This window comes from Ictidomys tridecemlineatus, chromosome 11 (assembly GCF_052094955.1).
Source record: "Ictidomys tridecemlineatus isolate mIctTri1 chromosome 11, mIctTri1.hap1, whole genome shotgun sequence".
NCBI lineage: Eukaryota > Metazoa > Chordata > Mammalia > Rodentia > Sciuridae > Ictidomys > Ictidomys tridecemlineatus.
Window position 1 is genome coordinate 112,563,565 of NC_135487.1, and position 23,648 is coordinate 112,587,212.

Below are 23,648 nucleotides of genomic sequence, written 5' to 3' on the forward strand. Positions count from 1 at the left end.
ATCCAACTAGAAGTAATCAAACTAACTAAATTTTTTTTTTTTTTTTTACCTCACGGAATCTACATCTCCTGTCTTATATGGGTCCATTGAGTATGAGATATATATCGGATTTCTTTCTGGTTGATAAGACTTTTTGTCTGGCATGTCATAGCCTTGGGTGGGGGGAATACACACACACACACACACACACACATATACAAATGTGCGCACAAACACACACATAAAGTCCATTTTCTGTGTATGCTGTGGCTCATGGTTGTATCACACAGGGAGAGTGGAGTGTCTGTCCTCAGCTCTTTTCTAGTCAGTAGATTGAGCCCCTCTTCCTATCTCCTGTCATAAAGACATGTGCACCCTGCCCACATCCTAGGAGGATCATTTTCTTTCTCTTTGAAAGGAGTACCCTCTTGCCCTTCTGTGACCACTCCCTTAGGCCTCTATTTAGACTAACTGGGACTCATATTTAATCCTCTCGTTTAATTGTACTCTTTATCCCTCCAGTCTGAGACAAGCCCCACAGGAGGAGAAAGAAATCCTGCAGGACGTATTGAATGAGGGCTGTAACACTTGCCCCAGTCACTCTGAATCATCAGATATCCACCAGCCCACCTGCTTCAGTGCTGATCTCTTGGGTGAGCATGAAGTTTCCCTTTGTCTAGCTGCAGCTCATGACTACCCCATTAAAACACAAATGCACTTCTATTAATTATACTTCTGAGGGTCCAGTGACAAATTCAGGATGGTAAACCTAGAACTAACAAGATCAGGGAAGTTGTAGAGACTGTAACCTACTCACAGGTACCATTTATGTGTGTGCATATCAGGGCTCTGCATGACCTTATTCTTACAACCTAGGACAACTGATCTCTCCTAAGTGTTCTTGCTCATGTTTAATTCTTTGATTACAAGCACAAGCCTATAATCCCAGCTGCTCAGGAGGTTGAGGCAGGAGGATCTTGAGTTTAAAGCCAACTCAGAGGGCATGTGATGTGGCTCAAGTGGTAGGACAGTCACCTAGCATGCATGAGGCACTGAGTTCAACTCTCGGCACCATAAAAAAATAAAAAATAAAGGTATTGTGTGTCTACCTAAAACTAAAAAGAAAATTTTAAAAATTTAAAAAGCCAGCCTCAGGAAAAAGCAAGGCAGTAAACAACTCAGACCCATCACTAAATAAAATACAAAATAGGCCTGGGGATGTAGTGCAGTGGTCATGTGCCGCTAAGTTCAATCGCAGGTACCAAAAACATAAAAGAGAGAGAACATTGAAATGGTTAATTTTGCTTCCATTAAAATGCTAGAATCAGGTGGTAGTAATATTTATACCAGAACAGTTCTGAAAGAGGAATTTCCTTCTAGTACACTGCCAAAGTTAACTTTGCGATCTTTAAAAAAAAAAAAAATCCCTAGTATTGAGAAAAATGAGGCTCAGGGCTTTTAATCCTCTTCATAGAGAATGAAACTGGTTCTATTTGAGAATTGTGAGGGGGCCCAGAGCCACTAAGTGTTGGAATGAGCTTTGTGGAAGGAAGGAAGCTGCAGTTAGTGAAATCCAGAAGAACCTGGATGAGTATCCAGGGATCAGGAGACCAAAATGCATTTTGACTTTGTCCAATTACATGAAGAGCATTCCATAATGATCCCCCCAGTCAGAGACGTTGTGCATGATGGATCAGCATAGCATTTCAGACCATTTCTTTAAACTCAACATGTGAGTTCTCCCAGGTTAAGTCCCTTAGTTGCTCCCTGAATTATATATACATAAATTATGTCTTCTTCTGAGGGAGGTGTCTGTATTGGAATGAGTGAAGGGGAGTTATTTAATGACCTCTGCATTTCTGAATATGTTTACAGAACACCATGACAATGAGGACAATGATAAAGAAGAGTCACTTTATTTCAGGTAACAATGAATGACCAGGGGCAAGAAAAAAATGGATAAAATAAAAGGGGTGCAGGAATCCTAAAAGTACAGAGCATGAGGTCAAATGTAGTCAAAGTTTCTTAAAGGCACAGTAGGAGTGCTGATTGCAGTGAAGTTGTTGATTCAACCCAAGATGATGGAACCCATTAGCAAAATTCTTTGTCTTCTTTATAGTATTGTAAGAGTAAGTCTTCTCAAGAATAACTGAGCAGCCTTGGGCACTTCTAGATCTTAAATAAATCATATGTTCCCTTTGTAAATGTCAAACTCAGGATGAGACTCAAAAATCATTTCTGTACTGTTAGCCTGAGCTCATCAACAGGTATTGCATAGCAAGAAAAATAGATAGAATAAAAATAATATCATGAAATAATATGGATGTGCAAAGAAGGCAAAATGTCTCTGAGACTCTTGAATTCAGGAGACTATTGATCAGACACTTGTGTCTAAAATTCACCATGCTTTATGCACAAGGTTGGCCCCTGCTATGCTTCTCATTGTGTGATCCTTCTGTGACTGTGTCTTATAGGTGAGTTAAGCCTCCTTCCTCATTAGCTTGTTATCTTGTTATCACTACACTGAGCACTGGTGGCCCTTGGTCTCTCTCATACCGTGGCACCTAAACTATGTCCTTGAGATGAAAATGGTTTTCTGGATCATTTTTGAAGGGAGGCACCTGTTTTGGACTCCACCCTTCAGCTTTGAATCGGGACCAGCTGGGAGACTGTAACTTCTAAATCACCATGATTTCATCTTTTGTTCTTCCCTGCCTCAGCTGTCTCAGCAGTATCAACAGTGAATTTCAGGAAGAGGAAGAGAATGACCTCCAGCTGGATGAAAAATATTTTCAGTACTCTGGTCATCCTAATTCATGTGACACACAAGAACTTGTCATAAGCTCTGTGTTCCCATCACATGAGTGTAAAGTCAGCTCTACTGTGGATGGAACCAGTGAGTACTCTTATCCTAATTCAGATGAATGCAACTTGTCTCCCTGGTAAATCACAAATTCTCTGCACTCAACTCCACTATCTAGGCTGAGACATATGCCTGAAGAGCCAGGAGACCATTTTGTTTCTCAGCAGGTGTAGAGGTCAGGTGGATCTGAAGCTTTGTTATTTTTCCTGCTAGGTCAGTTTTTTTTTAATCCTGGTCTGCAATGTGCCAGCCATAGTTGCAGGTAGACTGGAGTTAGGAGGAGGGGATTAGAAGCATCTCACAGACATCACTACAACTTTTTCCAGGAGGGATTGGTCAGACCTCAGTCTTTAAAGGGGTTAAATCATTCCTTCTGCAGTGTCCTTGGAAATTGCATTTATTTTCTTATGATTTCCTCTCTTCTTTTCATGAGATAGAATATTCAAAAATCATTGTGGAGGTCTTTTATGGTTCTTGAGTGTTGACGCACTTTCTCAACTTCCTCTGAGAAGGCTATCGTTCGATTAATCATTCCTGTTTCTGTTTCACCATACATTGCTGTAGTTTTCAACCCAAAGGAGCACAAATGATTCTTTCCTCCATAGATTACATGTTGAATCATCTGTTCCATCTGAGAGTTATGTTCTCATGTAAATTGTCAATGGCCAGTGTACATGTTGGGGAACTGACCCAGTTATTCAGTCAGCAGAGAGCATTTCTCTCCACAATTCCCAGGAATGTCACTCTTGTTGAACAAGAGCCATGAGTGGTAGAACCTTTATAGAGTATGTAGAGAAAAAAATATATTCTTGCCTCTCACTCAAGGTAGAGTTCAACTTTTCCTCAGATAAACTTTTGAAATTCTTGGGAGTCTTTACTCATTAAATCAGTTTTTAGGAAGAGCAGAAGTCTGATGTCTCACTGTATCAGAATGTTTTATAGTAAAATTAACTGACTAAATTTATTTTCCAACCCTTGCTTTAGTCAGTGCCTTTTCAGGTGTGACCATCTTTTTCTGTTTCCCATTTCCACTGAGGTGCAGTGATGCAAAAGTTTAATCTCAGTGTCACAACATTTCAGAAACAGAAATAAAATACATGTGTGACCTGTAACCACTGCCAAGGGATCTCTGTATACAGACTACTCCATTAAATCCTCAAGAGACACTATTCACAGTTGGTGGTTTCTCTACAGTAGTGCTGAGGACACTGAGATTCAGCATGATCACTGCCCCCCAATCTCCACTAGTGTGTGGTGGGAACACAGGGCCCATGTCTGCCTGACTCCTCAGCCAACATATTTTTACTGCTGTGCAGCCTGATCTTTCAAAGAGGAGGCTGGGTTGGGTGTTCACCCATTTCTAATTCTGTATGTTACAAATGTTTTTGAGACAATTTCAAAGAGAAACAGACATTGCTTCTCTGGAACAAAGAATTCATAAGGCCTCTCACATGGGTTTTTGAGCTATTAATCAGTATACTTTATCCCTGGGATGAGCCAGTGCCTCATCCATTCCCTCCAAATAGAGATGGACACATTCACCTTTATACATGAATCTGAAATGAAGAAAAAGAGCATTCTAATTGTACTAATATTCATCCTGTGTGGGTTCACTGACCCTAAAGTGTATATTGTGAACAGGACACAGCTGTAACTACAGTAGTGGTGCTGACCTCTCTGCTCGGACCTATCCTCTGTGTACATAGAAAGCCCTGCAGAAACAACATGAATATAACTAAGCGACAACTTGATATTTTGTTGAGGACTTTTGCATCTTGCCCACTAATGGCATGCAACAATACTTTTAGAGTTTGATAAATGGCTCCAATAGTTGCAGAGGATCTTCTACTGTGAGCCTTGAAAAATGTCAGCAAGGTTCCTCCCTGATAAAAGCAGGTAACCGAAAACAGGACAAAATTCTAACCCAATTTAAAATATTTATTGCAGATGACCTAGAGGGTAGTAGTAGCTCTGTAGTCATTCACGGAAGTGGTAGAGAGAGTGAGTCTACATTGAATTACAGCCACTTTGAGACCAAACTACCCCAAAGCCCTTCAGTCTGAGTTCAAGGTAGTTTAAATGTAATATCCTTGAGGGAAGGTGAGACTTTCCCATGGGACTTCACAGATTTGGCCACTTTTCATAATAGATACTATATGTAGGAGGGGCTGGAGGTTTAGACACAGTGGAAATAAATATTGTACCCAATGATTGAGGGATCCAGCCTCAAGGAACTGAAAGAAGTAGATTGAAGGGGAGGAAATTTGATTTGATATAATGATACTAAATAGGTTTTCATGAAAAGGAATGGGCCAGGATTTCAGGGGTTGGACATATAAAAGGAGTTCTCCTTCCCACCAAAATTATGTAACGACAGAGTGGCTGGTAGAAAGCATGCTGTACAAGACCTTTGTGAAGAAACTGTCCACGTTGCCAAGAGTCCATGAAGAGATTCTTGTGTCAGTGGCCATTTTCAATCCTTCAGTGTCTAATCTCCTTTTTTTCTCTGTTTCACCATTGCTTTCACAAACAGGTATATTGGTTTAAGATATTTTCTCCTTCAGGTCAAGAGGATCTCTCATGCATGTTACTGAGTGTCTTCAATGACAGATGATTAATAATGGATGAACTGAGACTTGGGGACACACAGTACAATACAGGCAGGGAGCAGCACCTGTAGACAAAGACATGAATGCTGGAAAACAGTGAAGCAGATTGAGAGTCAGGGAGGAGACAGCCTGACAAGGAAGGATGGTGTATAGGAGTGTTGGGATGTGATGTTGGATAACCTTGTGGGGCCAGGAATGAGGACTTCAAATGCAGGATAGGGAGTTGGAATTATTCAGGGGGATGTAGGAATGCAGTTTTCCCAAGCAGAGTGGGAACATGGTAAGAGCAGGACATTGAGTTAGAAGTTAGTGAGGCTGGGCTCAGTGGTCCCAGCAGGAGGTTCTTTCATGGCCAGGAGCATGAGGCCAGCATGGGTAACACTGTGCAGCTGTATCTTAACAAACGTTAACCTGATGAGACAGTTGATCTTTGGGGAAGTTCACAAGAAGAGAAGGTAGTGAGGAGGAGAGTAGAAGAATCTAGACACCAGTGATGAGAGTATGATGAGGTGTGCTCTCAGGGTGATGGAGCCAAACAGTCAGATTGAAGAAATTTTGAGAAAACTGACGCAGATCATGGTGAGAATGAGGGATTTTCAAGGAGAGTGTGTGGAGAACACAGTAGTGGGCAGCAGGCCCTATTGTACCCAGTTCTTCCTGAGTCTGACCTGGATAGACATGAGGCTGCTGGAAACCTCCAGTCAGCTCAATTTCTAAGGACATCTATTCATTTCCCTAGGGACATAGAACTCAATTATATCAGGAGGAATGTCCAATTTGCCTCTGTAGTATGTGGAAAATATAAGGATTATGGACCCGATATCTCTTCACAGTTTCATACAATTGATTTATAATAAGGAGCCAGCTCCTCTGCTGCATTTCTTATAGCTGCTAACAGCCTCCAGGTGGCAACAGACTGTATATGTGTATGGATTGTAGGTGGTACATAGGCCACAAGGAGTCATAGGCAGAGAGGGTCCCATAACTAGGAATGTTATACAACCACTGGACACCCCTCTCCATGGTATCCTAGATTCTTTCCATGATCTTTCCTCCCTGGGAAGAGAGATCATTAACTCTTTTTATTTCAGTCACTTCATTGAGTCTCAATAGAATGTCCTCTCTACAAACAGTGATGGAGTTTAATAATCCTGGGAAAATAGCCTTGAACTCATTTTTTTCTTCAAAGCCATCTTAAGTGGATGATTTTTCTTCAGGGACACTCTTTTCTGGACACCTGCCTTTGTTGTGGTTGTTCTTGTTCAGTAACATATGACAGTAGAATGTATTTTGCAAATTACACATTAGTAGAGTATAACTTATCCTGTGGATGATGCCGCTCTTTTTGTTTATGATGTGAATTTACCCTGGTTATGTACTCAAATACAAGGCTAGTGAAGTCCAGTTAATTCTATTGTCTTTCCTGTTTCTCCCTCTCCTCCCATCCTTTTATTTTCCTTTGTCCAATACAGTAGATTTCTATTATTCCCTTCCCCAACCTCCCTTGTTTCCGGTTAGCATCTAGAAGTCAGAACATATAGCCTTTGGTGTTTGGGATTGGCTTATTTCACTTAGCATGATATCTCCAGTTCCATCCATTTCCTGCAAATGCCATTGTTTTATTTTTCTTTATGGCTGAGTAATATTCCATTCTCTATATACATTATATTTTCTTTATCCATTCATCTGTTGATGATGTCAAATGGTGGTTTCATTCCAAGTTTTCTAAGGAATCCTCATAGTGCTTTCCATAGTGGCTGCTCTGATTTTCAGTCCTACCCAAAATGTATGAGAGTACCTTTCTCACCCCATTCCCCACCAACATTTATTTTTACTTGAGTTCTTTATAATTGCCATTCTAATTCAAGTGAGATGGAATCTCTGTGTAGTTTTAATTTGCATTTCTCTAATTGCTAGAGATGATAAAGAGTTGTTCTTGTATCTTTTGGCCATTAGTATTTTTTCGGCTGTGAGGTGCATGTTCAGTGCTTTGCCCATTTATTTATTGGGTTATTTAATGTCTTTTTTTTTTCTTTTGGGTTTTTAGTTTTTTGAGTTCTTAATACATCCTGAGGATTGAATGCTCTTGTCTGAGGTGCATATGGTAAAAATCTTTTCCCATTCTGTAGGCTCTCTCATCACATTATTGTTTCCTTTACTCTGAAGACGCTTTGCAGTTTGCCATCTCATTTATTGATTCTGGCCTTCTTAGCATCCAGGCACAGAAACCAAAGGTGACATATCCATCACACTCATGATCTCTGTCACTGTACCTGAGATACAAGCTGGTTTCCCAAATAGACCGGGACATAAGAAATGGGCATTCTGGATGGGGGTACTAACGAAAGAAAGAACTGGGATAGTTACCCTCTTCTCCTTTTAGGTGTCACTAAGAAGGCCTGCCTCCAATGGCCTTTGAGTGGGCATGTGAGCCCCAGTGTATCAGAGATGCAAGCCTTAGATGCACACCTGGATGTAAATGCCCAAATGAGTAGTTGTCAGGGGACAATGTTGGATCACCAGTTAATCTGTGGTGATGGTGGAGCCAGGCTGAGCCTTTCCTCTGCTATCTATAGCTGTGTAACCAACACTGACCCTGGAATATAGTGGATGCTCTTCCTAGATAGGAAAGGAAAGGGAATTGGTAAGCTCTGATCCACATGTTCATTGTCAGAATATTGTGGGTGGCAGAGATGGTGGGCCTCTCCATGTTCTCTCAGTCAGACTTAAAGCTGTGATTCTCTGACATAGTGATGTGAGCTGGATCCTGGGGTCTAGGGTTAAATACACTCTCAGGTCCTGGGCTGGCCTTTACCAAGTGCATATCTTAGGTGCTTTCATCTCTTTCATGGTTTATTAGTTAAAATAATTTCCATAGTACCAATTCAGTAAAAATAAAATAGGTGTCTATAACTTCCATATTTCTTGAATATTTTCAAGAATTGGAAGCACACTTGCCTCCTGTCAAGTTTATCATAATGGATATGCCAGAATCATCAACAAAATGAAAGTATCAGTCTCAATGTCTTTATTTTTATGTGGTACTGAGGATAGAACCCAGGGCCTCATGCATTTGAGGCAAGTACTCTAACTCCAAGCTACAACCCCAGCCCTGAAAGTATCAGTCTCTATAAGCTACACATCAATCCTTAGACTTTCTTGTGCAAGGCTGCTTTCTTGATTAGGTGACTCTTCGGGGTCAATAGTTGTGTCACAGGATAATAGTTCCTGTTTTATTTTCAGAACTGAATTTGGATACTTGCATTGAACTGCAGAACCCTCCCAAGCTTGAGGGTGATGCCCTTGGAGGCTTGGATGTCAAAACACCTGGATGTGAGCTGCATGTCCTCACTGATACCATGAGTGTCATGAAACAGAAGATCATGAAAAGAAAACAACTCTTCTGCAAGTGGAGAATGGCATGCAGATTCCCAGGACTTCAAGCTTCGGGTAGAGTGGTGATGGCTTCTGTGGCTCTGGGATGCACTTACCTATTTTAGCTCTCTATGAGGATATAGCTCCTTCTGCTGTGATTTCTCTTCACCATTGGTTTTTTCCAACAGCAGATGGAGACTGTCTGGTCTTATGTCTCTATTTTATGGTCTCCCACCCTGAGAGGCCGTTCCATCTCCACATCCTGTTTGCATTCAGAAATCTGCTCTGTTCCTACATCTGCTGTCCTGATATTCCCTATAACTGACACAGGAAAGCCCAGCTTAATTGGGGGTCCTAATCCCATGAAAAGCATCTTTCAGACACATGCCACCTTCCCTATAATCACACACTGTCTAGGCTTTTGATCTACCCTGCTTCCCTGACTCTGCTGCCTCTTTCTTCTGGGAACATGGCCTTCATACGTCACTGGCACATGGCTCCTTCTTGGACCCTCCTTGGCAAACAGGACTAAGTCAACACACAAAGAAAAATTGTGAAAACTGATGGGAAAGATTATGACAACTGAACCTTATTTGGGCTGTAGGTGACAGACCCAAACAGGTCTGGAGTCATTTTGTCTTCACCCCTTAGCCCACTCCATTTTCCATGACCCTTTTTTCTGCTCATTCCTGATCTGAATTGTAATAACTTTCAAGATTTCCTGCAGATTCTTTTTCCTGTCTAGCCAAGGTGACTGAAGAACCCACATGGGCTCTGTGTTGAAATGGGTGAAATAGCACTATGTAATGACTCCTGGATGTTTTTGAATTGATTGTAGAAAACCATGAGAATGATGATGAAAAAGACCAAAATTCACTGAATTCCAGGTAACAACAAATAATGTGGAGATTGTAAGAAAGGGCAAAATAAGGGGTTAAGGATAACCTGAAAGAATAGACCATGAGGTCAAAAGTAGACACATTTGATGACCAAATGTAAAAAAGACTACTGTTGGCAGGGGTGATGTTGACTAAGCCCAGTGTGATGGAGCCCTTTAGCAAGGTTATCTTTTATCTTCCTGGTGCTGGTACAGTGGGCGTGACTGAGAAGAACTGCACAGTCAGTCTTGGGCATTTCTTCCTTTTAACAAAATCACTTGTTTATTTTAAGTTGAATAACTAGAATTAGAGGCATACTATCTTTCTATACTATGGCCTGATAATCGCAGACAGGTATGTCATAGCAAGAAAAACAGAAATACGCTCCCTTTCTACCCCTTTCCCCCCCTCCAAAAAAATGTATTATGTCAAAAAAAAGGATAGAAAAAGTTCTAGAAGGCACATATTCATTGGGCACTCTATCATGTACCAGGCTGTATTTGCTGGCCATCTATATGCAAGTGTCAGTATCAGTCATGCCCTAGGTTCAACTACAGCTTTGCTTCTCATTGTATGATCCTTCTGTAGTTGTACTTTATAGATGAAGTTGAGCCTCCTTTCTCATCAGCTTGTTATCTGGCCAGTACACTGGACACTGGTGGCTCTCCCTCTCTCGCTCATACCATGGCACCAGAACTATGTCCATGAGTTGAAAATTATTTTATGGATCACTTTTGAGGGGTGGAATGTGTTTGGGGACTCCACCCTTCATCTTTAAATCAGAACCAGCTAGGAGGCTGTAGCTTCTAAACCATCTTAATTTTATCTGTTATTCTTCCTTGTCTCAGCATTCCCAATGGTGAGCTGCAGGAGAAGAAAGAGGATGACCTTTTGCTGGGGAAAACTTATTTTCTACCCTCGGATCATCCTAATTCATCTAACACACAAGAACTTGTCAGAAACTCTGTCTTCCCATCAGCTGAGCCTACAGTCAGTTCTGCTGTGGATGAAGCCAGTGAGTACTCCTATCATAATTCAGATGAATCGAACTTGTCTCTCTGTGAAAGCAAAAATTCTCTGCACTCAACTCTGCTGTGTAGGCTGAGATATATGCAGGCAGAGGCAGGAGACCCATCTTGTTTCAGAGTAGGTACAGAGGTCAGGTGGATCTTAAGCTTTGCTGTTTTCCCACGGCCTGGTCAGGTTTATTTCATTGTTGCCTTTGCTATGTCAGCCATATATTTGCATGTAGGTTGCAATTAAGAGGGAGCACATCATGAGCACTTCAGAGACTCTGATTCTGTCTTTAAAGTATGTCCACTGTGCTTGGCATGGGGGCTCAGGCCTATAATCCCAGGGGCTTAGGAGGCTGAGTCGGGAGAATAATGAATTCAAAGCCAGCCTCAGCAACAGCGGGGTGCTAAGAAACTCAGTGAAACCCAATTTGTGAATTAAACACAAATTAGGGCTGGGATGTAGCTCAGTGATCAAGTCCCCTGAGTTAAATCCCTGCTGCCCCCCCCCAAAGAAAAATATGATGTCCACCATTTCTATTCATGATCTTTTCTGCCTGTGGATCAAGATCAATAAATTCCTTTTTTTGTCCCATGCCCTGGTGTCTCTGTAGAATGTTCTCTCCAGAAATAGTGACTAAGATTAATTTTATTTGGATACAAAACATGAAGTCGTTGTTACTTCAAAGCCCTCTTTGTCAATTGGATTACTTTATTTTAGGAACTTTTGCATGGGCACCACCCACCCAAGAATACCTAGGCACATGTACAAAAGATGACATGTCCATTGGACACATGATTTCTGTCACTGTGCCTGGGTTGCTAGGTTGGGTCAATTGGCAGGGACATAAGAAATGGGTTTTTCAGGAGTGGTTAGCAAAGGGAGAATTGGGATTGTTACTGAACCCTCTTCTTCTTTCAACTTCCTCAGAGAAGGCCCAAGGGCCTTTGAGTGGACATGTGAGCCCATACATATCATAAATGCAAGTTTCCCATGCACAGGTGGAGTCAAGAGCCCAAAGGAGCAGTTATCCATCAGATAAATAGATCCCTCTTGTGTGTATTACACATTGTTTATATATGTGCTTTATCATATATAATGGGTATACATGCAGTGTATCATTATTATGCATATTTTCAAATTCCTTAGGATGAGTTTTCCTTTCTTTAATAATGTGTTTCTCCTTTGATTTTGCTTGATTTTTATTATCTCTTCCTTCCCCAAAGCACAACCTACCTCCACTCTGATTTTCTAGTGTTTTCAAATATATCTGAGTGTTATTGGATTTTACAAATCCTGTCTTATTTGCACATACTTACAGAGCATGTCCTCAATGATGCCACAGGTGTCAGCAAAGAGAAGATAATTACAAGAAAAATTCTGATGAGCAAGAGGAAACTAGCATGCAGATTCCCTGGCCTTCAGGCTTCAGGTATATTGGCTCTGGGATGCACTTGACTCCTTTTAACTCTGTAAGATTGTAGCTCCTCCTTCTGCAGTGATTTCTCTGCACCTGTGCTTGTCTCCAACAGGAGATGGAGCCTCTATTTGGTCTTATCTGTATTTCCCATGGCCTTGTAGCCCTGACCTGCCCTTCCATCTACATTCCCTGTTTACATTCTGAAATCTGCTCTGTTCTCATGCCTGCTCTCCTAATATTCTTGATAACTGTCGCAGGGAAGCCCAGTCCCAACCCTATGAAGAGCATCTTTCAGACACATGCTACCTTCTCTTAAATTCTATACTTTCTACACTTTTTTTGCCTTCTGTGCCTGACTTCCTTGACTTCATTACCTCTTTCTGCTGGGAATGAGTTTTTCCTAAGTTACTAGCACATGGATCTCTCTCTGGGGGTTTTCATAGGGAACAAGTCTAACTCAAACCTGGGTTGTTATCTTTTTTTAATATTTATTTTTTAGTTGTAGTTGGACATAATGCATCTATTTCACTTATTTATTTTTATGTGGTGCTGAGGATCAAACCCAGGGTTTTGTACATTCGAGGCAAGTGCTCTACCACTGAGCCACAAACCCAGCCCCCTGGATTGTTAATTTAGACATGCAAATTAAAGTGTCATTTTTTATTATGTTTTTTATTACTTCTTTTTAGTTATTCATGAGAGTAGAGCCCATTTTGAGATCATATAGAAGCATGGAATATATATTAATCTAATTAGGACCCAAGGCTTTTGATGTACATAAAGGTGACATTCTCTGCATTGTGTACCTATATGTACATAGCAAAATTATGTCAGCTTCATTCTTTTTCTTACCATTCATTTCCTTTCCTTACGGTACTCTTTTTCCTTCATTTCCCTTTGTCTAATACCTAGAACTTGTATTCTTCCCCTCTTCCCTCATTAGTGTAGATTAACTTCCAAATGTCAGAGAAAACATTTGATATTTGTATTTGGGGAGACTGACTTAATTTACTTAGCATAGTAGTCTCCACATTCATCCATATACTGGCAAATATCATAAAGTTATTCTTCTTTATGGCTGAGTAATACATGTATGTGTGTGTGTGTGTGTGTGTGTGTGTGTGTGTGTGTGTGTGTGTATCAAAACCTAGGTTGACTCCATATCTTACCTATTGTGACTTGTGCTGCTAAAAACATTGATGTGATTATATCACTATAGTGTGCTGAGGATAGCCTCTTCAACAAATGGGGCTGGAAAAACTGGAAATCCATATGTAGTCAAATGAAATTTAGCCCCTCTCTCTTAAAAGTAGACCAGAAACCCTGCATCTACCAGAAGAACATGTAGGCCTAACACTCTAACATTGAGGCTCAGGAACTGAATTCCTTAAGTAGACTCCTAAAGTTCAAGAAATAAAATGAAACATCCACAAATGGGATGGCATCAACCTGAAAAGTGTTAAAATTGATGAGCAATCATCCTGGATAAAAAGCTGTATTGCAAGACCAGAAGATGGTGAGATAGTGGAAAGCTGCATTACATTGTCTCATGAGCACAGCAGCAGGAATATAGACACTTACTGAGGTTGATAAAAAAGTAATTTCACAAAATATAATAGTGTACATTCAGTTGGACTAGGGAATCAGAAATTTGAGTACAAAAAGAAAGAATAAGAATATGTAGATGCCAACTCACCTGCCACATGGGTACCGAAAGCAGCAAGGATTCCCCACAAAGGGAGGGGAGAACACAGAGAAACACAGATTGAGTACAGAAAAGCCTGAAATCAGAGAAGCTGCCTGAACTTGTTTGATTTAGAGGTTGCAGTATTTAAAATCTTAACAATTAGAGAAATGTAAATCAAAACTACACTGAGAATTTACTCACCCCACTCAGAATGGTAAATATTAAAAATAAAAGCAACAGTAAATGATGACAAGGATGTGGGGAAAGAGATTCACTTAATACATTGCTGGTGGAATTGCAAATTGGTGCAACCATTCTGGAAAGCAGTGTGGAGCTTTTACACAAAACTTGGAATGGAACCGCTATTTGACCCCATTATCCCACTCACTTTATACCCAAACAACTTAAAATCAGCACACTGCAGTGACATACCACTTCAATATTTAATATCAGCTCAATTCATAATAGTCAAGCTATGGAATCAACATAGGTGCCCCACATCAGATGAATAGATAAAGAATTTGGTACACATACAAAATGGAATACTACTCAGCCATAAGGAAGAATGAAATTATATGATTCACCAGTACATGGATGGAACTGGAGACTATCATGCTTTGTGAAATAAGGCAGTCCCAAAACCCAAAGGCAGAATGTGGATGCTAACTCACAACTAGAGAGTGAAAGATTAGAGGTTCATTGGACTAGACAAAGGGGAATGAAGAGAAGGGGGGAACATGTAATAGGAAAGACAGGAAAATGAATAAGACACATCTTTCCTATCTTCATGTATGAATATACAAACAATGAAGTTCTTCGTCATGTACAACCACAATAATGGGGGATCCTATTTTCAACAATTTATACTTATTCTATGTATGTATAATATGCCAAAATATGCTATTATGTAAAAATAATAATATTTTTAAAAAGAATTTTCAATAAAAATACTGTATTCCTAGATTTGGGGTTGTAGCTCAGTGGCGGAGCACTTGCCTAGCATGTGTGAGGCACTGATTGGATCCTCAGCACCACGTAAAAATAAATAAAGTAAAAGTATTAAACAAAAATAGCTCTGCCAAAAGAAAAATACTGTATTCCTAAATATATATATATATATTGTAATTCCCACCACTTCAAGTTGGGATGTTAATATATTAGCCTACATAGTTGTCTCCTACTATCTAATTCTTGAAGTAGTTTTCTATTTCAGTTTGTTTTTTATTATTGGTACCACTGTTAAATACAAAACACCAGACAATAAGTAATGCTGCAGAGCTCTAGTAACAAAACAGCATGATATCGTCACAAAAATAGACCCAAAGACCAATAGGACAGAGTAGAAGACAGAGTCAAATCCAATACTTAGAGCCCACTGGTACTTAACAAAGGTGCAAAAATATACATTGGAGAAATGAGCCTTTTTAATAAATGGTTCTGGGACAGCAGGATAATAACTATGTAGAAAAATAACACTAAAACCTTATTTCTCACCCTGCACAAAACTCAAATAAAAATGGATCAAACACTTAGGAATTAGACCAGAAACTTTACAACTGTTAGAAAAGAATGTAGTACCACCATTCTACATATAATTGTTGGCACCAGCTTCCTCAAAAGTACATGAACTGAAACTATGAATAAATAAATAAGTGGGACGCCATCAAACTACAAAACTTCTTCCCAGCAAAGGAAAGAAAGAAGAGTGTGAAGAGAGAGCCTACAGAATGGGAAAAATATCTTGGCCAGCTACTCATCTGATAAGGGATTAATACCCCAAATATATAAGTAACTCAAAGCACTTCATACAAAAATATCCCAAATAACCCAATCAATAAATGGGTAATAGAAAAAATGAAATAGAAACTTCGTAACCAAAAAAAATTACAAATAGCCAAATAGATGAGAAAAGGTTCAATATCACTAGCAATTAGGGAAAGCAAATGAAAACAATGCTAAAATTTTATCTGACTCCAGAATTGCAATGTTCAAGAATATACATTAAAAAAATGCAGGCAAGGTTGTGGGGAAAATGTAAACTTGTATATTGTTAATGGGACTGCAGACTAGTACAAGTCCAGAAACCACTATAGAGATTCATCAAAAAACTAGAGATGTAAACATCGTATGAGGATCTGCCCACTCCTTGGTATTTTGCCAAAACTTCTAAAATCAGCATACTACAATGATAGCTACCTCAATGTTTATAGCAGCACATTTCAGAATAGCTAAATTATGGAATCATCTTAATAGATAAATAAATTTTATAATTCTGACGCATATATATGATATGTGTGTAAACACACACATACACACATTGGGGTTCTTCAAAGGCATAAAAGAAAATGAAATAATGACATTTCAGGTAAATGGATAGCAATGAGAATATCATGCTTCGTGAAATAAGCCAAACACAAAAACTCAAAGTTGAATGCTTACTCTCATGCAGAAACTAGAGTAAAACAAAGGAAATGGGGAGGGCAGGATAGGATATCATACAGATAAAGGAAAGAGCAGTAATGGAGAAGATTGAGAGGCAGAGTGCAGAGATGGTAAGGGGAGTCAATGCAGATGATTGTTTTGTTGTTTTATAGATGAACACAATATATTTATATATTTTTTTAACCTGGTGCTTAGGGTTGATCAAAGGGACTCAGGCATTTGAGGCAAGTTTTCTTGACTAAGCCACAACCCCAGCCCCAGAATGAATTCTTAAAAAGTTGTTATGTGGACATATAAATATACCACAGGGACTCCACCTTTATGCATAGGTAGAAAGAAGCAATCAAATATAAATTAATAGATGAACAAAAACGAAGTCTAGTAGATGAAAGAGATTTGGGAAATGTTAGGGGGAATGGGAGAAAAAAAAGAGAGGGAAGGGGGCAATCATGAACTGAAGTCAAATTGCATGTGTGTATGATTTTGTCCGAATGAACCCACTACTATGTATAACTACACAGTTCTAATTTTAAAAAAGAAATATAGATAAGAAAATCATTATGAAATTTTCTGTGTGCGACATCCTTTTTCCTGACAGAGAAAGCATCATCCATGTTCCTTGAGTCTTCTGTGGCTGCCTTTCTTCTCATTCTTCTTCTTGCCACAGTTGTCCTATTGCTCTGTTTGGGTCATTGCCCTGTACACATTCTTATTCAATTGTCTGTGCCTTTTCTATACAGAAAACTTTCATGTTTATAATATTTCCCTGAATAGCCCACTTGTCAATGAAATCAAAATTTTTTTCTGAAAGTTTATCATCATGTAATCATGTAAGAAAGATTATAAAACTAAAGAAACCAAAAGGTGTCTAGGGGCTTGATCCACCCTGCATTTCTGAAGGCTGCCTTTCTTGAGCCTGGGCTCTTTCACTGTCTCTGCAATGGTGAGAACCTAGGATATTATCATGAATAACAGCAGATCTTTATTATTGTGGTTTTCTTTTTCAGAGCTGGATTCAAATGATGCTTCAGGAATGAAGAACTCTCTGAAGCTAGAGGGTGATACTAAGGATGGCTCCTTCGCCAACAAGCATGGCCGCCACATCATAGGCCACATTGATGACTATACTGCTCTCAGAGAGCAGATTGCGGAGGGGAAACAGCTGGTTGAACAGATCCAGTCTCTCCTGACACCCACATGCAACTTCCTGGGCCTTGAAGCTCAGGACTCAGAGGTAGTCACACCTGCAGCTCCTGCCTTCACTCTTTCTTTGTGCCCTTCATCCTTAATTCTAGTTTCTTCTCCCCTATTTATTTTTGTGGCCTGCATCTCCCAATGACAGAGAAAGCATCTTCCAATTATTCTAGCCAAGCCCTTGTTTCCCTATCTCCTGATTCATTCTATGTTCTACTCTGTGGTATAGGAAACCAACTAGATATTCTGCCTCAGAGCCACAGAGATGTCTGTGCAGTGTTGCCACCATCCTCAGTAAAGTATTTGTTAAGAGTTGATGCCCATATGATGTTGAAATCAGCACGGTCTCATGGCTCATTATCTATTATACTCATGCTGACCCCTGTGGATTAAAATCAATCAGATGGACAGGTACTAAGGGATTTGCATCCATAAAGGCCTTGTGTGTGGAAAGAGTAAGAACCTGGAAATGGGAGGAGGCAATCTGCAAATGCTTCTCAGAGTACATCTCTGTTGAGAGACAACAAGTGCCAATGGCTGTGCTGTCTGAGCCACCAGAGACCCATGGATGTATAGACAGAGCCTTGCATCCAGGTAACCCCCACTTCAGGGCAAGATACATACCCCTATTCATAAACCAACTAATGGGCCACAGGCCCAATGTGAGAAGTCACCTCTTGTGCCTCGAGTTCACTGGTGCAGAGGGGTCTTTTATTGTATGCGAGGAAGGTAAAAGGTCTGTAGAGGACATGACATGGGAATGAGCTGTGACAGCCTTATATAGGGTGTCCAGGTGAGGAGTCATTCCAGGTAAAAGGAGCCACACTTCAGTCCTGGGACCTCAAAGGGATGAGCCAGGGTTTCCAGGTTCAAGCAGCCCATGCTTTGTGCCTCATCAACAAAGGAAGCTTGAGTCTTGTGCAGGGCTGCAATGTCGTGAACCCTGAGATGTCTCAACTTCAGTGATGTCCATGGCTCCCTCCCACCTTTCCACAGGCACCAGGCAGCAAATGTTTCCATGAGCTAAGAAGCAGTGCTCATGCCCTGCAGCACACCCTAGATGAGTCAGCCTCACTCCTGACCATGTTCTGGAGAGCAGCTTTACCAAGCTTCCACGGCCCTGGGCTGCCTGGCGAAGTGGTAAGAGGCCAGTGTTGTCTTCTGGTATAAGCCCTGCTCTTCTGCCCCATGAGATTCTGTATTCTCAGTTCCAGGGCTTTCTGAGGGTCAGGAGCTACATAGGTTGTTAGAATGTGCTGGATCTTAATGTAGCATCCTGGAGGGAGACCCCTGGTGGATGTTTTCATTGAAGCTCTGATTACCTTACTTTGTCCTCACACCCCAAACCCCAAGATAATAATTCAAAGAGAAGAAAAGGAAATGGAGAAGTACAGACATAGATGCCCTGGTAATCTATAAATATCTGCTTCCAATAAATCTGGAGTTTGAACTAAAATTCAGGGGCCTTTGAAGCTTCTCCATTCCTCAGGGCTTCTTGGTCAAAAGATCAAAGGAAGTCACTGTGATCCTGCAGCTTCTTTCAGTCATGCTCCTAGAATCCCAACACACCTTTTATCTGTGTTCCAATCTGGGGAAAAGGTAGAGCCCCTAAAGAATTGTCCTGCTTTGGGTGGGCTAGTCTCTGGATCCCCACACTAGTTTTTATTTCCATATTGATGTAACTGGTATGTTTGGGGAAAAAAACTATGCTAATTACAAGGAAGCACTTTAGCATCTTCAGGTTCATACAGACATTTTGAAATGTGAACACTGTCATCAGGCAGCCCTGTGTCCCAGACATAGTATCTCTGAAATTCCAAGTCCTGCATGGATGGGAGAAGGGTGAGACAAAACTACTTCAAGGACTGATTTGGAGGTCTTGTTCACAGTTGGGAGTTGCTGTGGGTCTGGAGTCACAGTCTCCTTGATCCTTGATTGGGGGCTTTCAGGTTCTCAACATTCCTACCTGTGGTCTTTTTCTCAACTGTTCTGAACTGAGGGATTGAGAAGTTATAATGAAGGGAACTCAGTCTGCTGAGAAGATTATAGAGTTCTGCTTCTGATTGGTAGGAACCACGAAGGACTGCATACATTCGGTCTCCAAACTGTTGTCTGAGAGCTTGTCCTTCTTCCCCAGGATGAATCAATGGAAAGGGAGCTCCTGGATCTGCGAGCCCAAGTATCCAAACAGGAGAAGCTCCTTGAGAGCACAGCTGAACGTCTGAAGACTGCTAACCAGCAGAAGGAGAACATGGAGCAGTTCATTGTCAGCCAGCGTAGGTGCCCCTGAGCTGTGGAGCAGCAGAGGAAAGGGCTGGTCTTGCAGATGTCCCACTTGTGCTGCAGATAAACAGTGACCACAGAGGCACTGGGAATGTTGGGAAGGGAGAGTCTGATGCACTGGGCCCAACCCTCCTGTGACATGAGCAATTATGGTTGCAGAAGGAGGGGGGGACAAAGGGGTCAGCAAGAGGCCATGATTGAGGGGTGAGAAGAAAATGCATGCCCAGCAAATAGGGCCCAGTTGGAAATTTCTTCTTTCTGGGGCTCTTTTCTTCTTTCAGTGACCAGGACACATGATGTTTTGAAGAAGGCAAGGACTAACTTGGAGCGAAAGCAACGATTGCATCTTACACAGTCACAGAGCCTGCTTCAAATACATCACCATCTGACATCAGCTCTGTAAGTGACCCTGACCTCCTTTACCTTCTAGGAGATATCAGGTTCACCACACAGGTCTTAGCTCCTGGATAGCCTCCTCTTAAGATTCCATCCCTTCACGCTTCTGCCCGCTCAGCTTTCTTCCCTGTTATTATTCTCCTCTCCTCACCATCTCTCCCCTTTAGCCCAATTTTCTCTCCTTGATGTCAGTCAAGCAAGGAGGCAGAGAAATGCAGTTCAGTTGGTCCCTGAGGGAAGAAACTTTCAAAGTCTCTCTGTGAATTAGTTGTCTACCAAGAGATCTTGAGGCCATATGTGCATTCTGGACTTTCCTGAACTACTTTATGAAAAACCAAATAAGGCATAACCTTATAAATTGACTTTAGTGCACAAAATTAGGTTAAGAACAGAATTTTATTTTAACACCTCATTATCTTTAGAAAACATAAAGGAAGATCCATTTGGTCTCCTGGATATAAAAGAAAAAACTGATAATGAAAAAAAGATGTATGAAAGATGATATGTCATGAGCTTTGTAATGTTTTGAACAACCAATAAAAAAAAATAAAAGAAAAAAAACTCGTTAAGGGAAAAGTTTTAAAATATATATATATAGCAGATATTCTTTACATTCACTTAAATGCTGTGCTAATAATTCCCTAGAAATCCTATTAAGAGAAACTTGATGTGTTACTGATTGTTTTAAATAAGAGAAATTAAACCTTTAAACTTAGAGGGTAAACATCAGAGCAGTTGAGCATTCTAGGAATGTTCCTAAGTTGTACCCTGAGAGCCTTGACACCCATAGTGTGATCAAGCATGGGATGTATATTAACTAGCTCTTGTTTTCTAATTCCCTTTGGTTCTTCTCTGAGGATTGCTTTCTTTCCTGAGCCTCTTAACACAACACTTAGAGGATTGGCTCTGTACAGCCTCTTCCTATCCCTGCCAAGTTAACCCACAGCCTCCATTTCCTACTGGCTCCCTCCAGTGTGCAGGCCACCCTCTTTTGTTCCAAATTTCTGGTCTCTAACTCCAGGCTAAATGTTAACTGGTTGTATGCCATTGGCTGGCCCCTTTGCCTCTGTGAGCTACTACCCTCCATCTGTTAAAGGTGGACCTAGACTTCTATCATCTCTGAGGTCCCTGCCAATTTGACTTCTCCTTATGAAAAATGAGACACACACTTAACAGGGGAACTTGCCCCAATATGTCCTCTTCAGTACAGGCTGTTTCTACATGTGCGTGTTTCATGGTTCATCCTTCTTTTCCTGGAATATGACAAGGCCTTTATTTTTCTTCAGACCACATAACATGTAGTATGAACTGGGTAATAAAAGGACAGTAGTAGGATCTGACCTTATGACATGCAGTAGGGCTATGGCTGGGGCACCAGGGATTTGGGTGCACAGGGAAGCTTATCCTCTAAGCTGGAACCTGGAATCTCCTCCAGACCCAGTGCATCCCCTTGACTCATTCTTTTTACTACCTCTCACCATGTTAATGCCTTCCTGCATGCTTTGCCCTAATTCCAGTGTCTGGGCATCATAAGTGGGGTCTAACAGTTCCATCTGAACAGAATTCTTTTGTTTACTTGCAGGTGAAATCGTTAAGGGTCCTTCTGTGTGCTCCAGCATTGAGACCCTTGCCTTCCAGGAGCCCCAAAAGAAGCAAAGCCACCACAGGTCCCTGCATTGACAGGTCACATGATTAGTGTATGCTCATCTTCATAAGCAGCCAACAAACTGTTTTTAAAAGTGATAGTAACATGTATCCCTCTCAACAACAGAGGATGGAGCTGCAGTTTTTCTAAATCCCTGCCAACACTTGGCATTGTCATTTTAATTTTAGACATTATAATGGATGTGAGTTGGTCTTCATTTTTGTTTTCCTGATGACTTGTGCTCTTGAGCAAATTTTCTTGTGTTCATTGATGTTTACATTCCTTTCTTTGTGTAGTATCTGTTGAAATATTTGATCCTTCCTTAAGTTGCTTGTCTTACTATTATCCAAATTTGAAGATTTCCAATGACCATAAATCTTGTCAGATACCTGAATACTATTAAAATTGTAAATATTATATGTGGCTTATCATTTTCTTTTTCTTGATGGAAAATTTCAAACAGCAGAAATTTAAGATTCAAATAATGTTTAATTTAACTCTTTTTTACATTAATAATTTGTCCTTTTTATCTCAAATATAAGAAAACATTGCCAATGTAGAAATTCAAGACCAGAAATTTTTCACCTTAGTTTTCTTCTCCAAGGTTAGAGTAGCTTTTATTTCTAATGCAAAAACAATGAATTAGCACACTGAGAGACCAAGCTGAAGTCTGTCTCTAAATAGAGCACCAGGGGTGACAGCATCTATAACAAGAAGATAAAGAAGAATAAAAGGGAAGCTAAGGAAAATGAATCCCAATCTGACTTCTAGAACAAAAAATAAAATGACACATTGGGCGAGCACAGATAAGAAAAAATAACATAAACATAAGAAAAATGTCCTGGCTTGTCTTCAGATACAAAGACATATAAAGCATTAAAGAAAAGTTTAAATCACACATACATATGTGTACACACACACACATACACACACACACAAACACACACAGGCATACCCCAATGGAAATTTATCATTTTAAATTGTTCCATAACCAGAGTAAAAAGAGAAAGTACAGATTCTTCACAAAAGTACAGCGGATTTCACAATAGTAGTACATAATGAAAAATACAAAGTAAGATCTTATTATAAAATTACTAATAATATAACTGTGGACTTGATAGCAAATTTTTAAAAGAGGTGCATAAAATAGAAGCATGAGGTAAAGCATGTTATTACTAATCTCTTAAATAAGTTTCATATAATGCCAACAAAATTGCAAGATGTTGGAGAAAATGGTAACAAATTATTGTGTAGGAAAACTGTGTTACCCAAGGCAATTTTCACTACCCTAGAAAGCATTTCAAACCTATGTAAAAGGGAAATATGAACTGGCCAAGACTCCAACTGTTCTTTTCACCATGTGTCAAAATGAGAAATCACCAACTGGCACATTTCACTGTTGATGTTTATTTATGTTACTATTTTCATGGCTGGTCCCTAAGATCTGAGTTGGCAGAGGCAGAAGCTCTATTTTTACAGACCAACATCCCTAAATTATAGAAAAAAAGTACATTTTCTCTTTTCTTATACTTAATGCAGAATGACTTTTTTTCACCAAAATGTGTGTGGATATTTGATCCTCTAACAGTCAGTCAGTTCTCTAGTGGATCCTCTCTGGGAATCCCTGTAATTCAATTCTATGCTGACACTTCTTAGAGAATAGGGTTAGATCCCACAGTTTGAGGGTGATTCTTATGAGGCTGTGCTCCACTTTGGATTCCAAAAGCAAGCATAGGCTGTGGTGTGTGTGTGTGTGTGTGTGTATTTATATTTTATCATATAAACATTTCATAAATCTATTACATGTATAGATGGTAGGTTATAAATTGGGGTTCCTAATCCCCTCCTTAGTTTTGGTTAATT

General features: G+C 40.2%; 1 protein-coding gene across 2 annotated transcripts; it reads left to right on the forward strand.

Moving 5' to 3' along the window:
* Positions 1-1,794: 1,794 nt before the first annotated feature.
* LOC144368303 (uncharacterized) lies at positions 1,795-22,202 on the forward strand. 2 transcript variants are annotated; one of them, XM_078027116.1, is made up of 9 exons: positions 1,795-2,875; positions 8,695-8,901; positions 9,665-9,713; positions 10,553-10,719; positions 12,064-12,150; positions 17,275-18,601; positions 19,599-19,737; positions 20,026-20,143; positions 21,723-22,202. In XM_078027116.1, the coding sequence occupies exons 1-6, from the start codon at positions 2,668-2,670 to the stop codon at positions 17,604-17,606; spliced, it is 1,050 nt and encodes a 349-aa protein (XP_077883242.1). In that variant the 5' UTR covers positions 1,795-2,667; the 3' UTR covers positions 17,607-18,601; positions 19,599-19,737; positions 20,026-20,143; positions 21,723-22,202. The 2 variants fall into 2 exon arrangements, with proteins under 2 accessions (XP_077883242.1, XP_077883241.1); XM_078027115.1 differs by having other exon boundaries at positions 1,800-2,875; positions 12,040-12,150.
* The last annotated feature ends 1,446 nt before the right edge of the window (positions 22,203-23,648 follow it).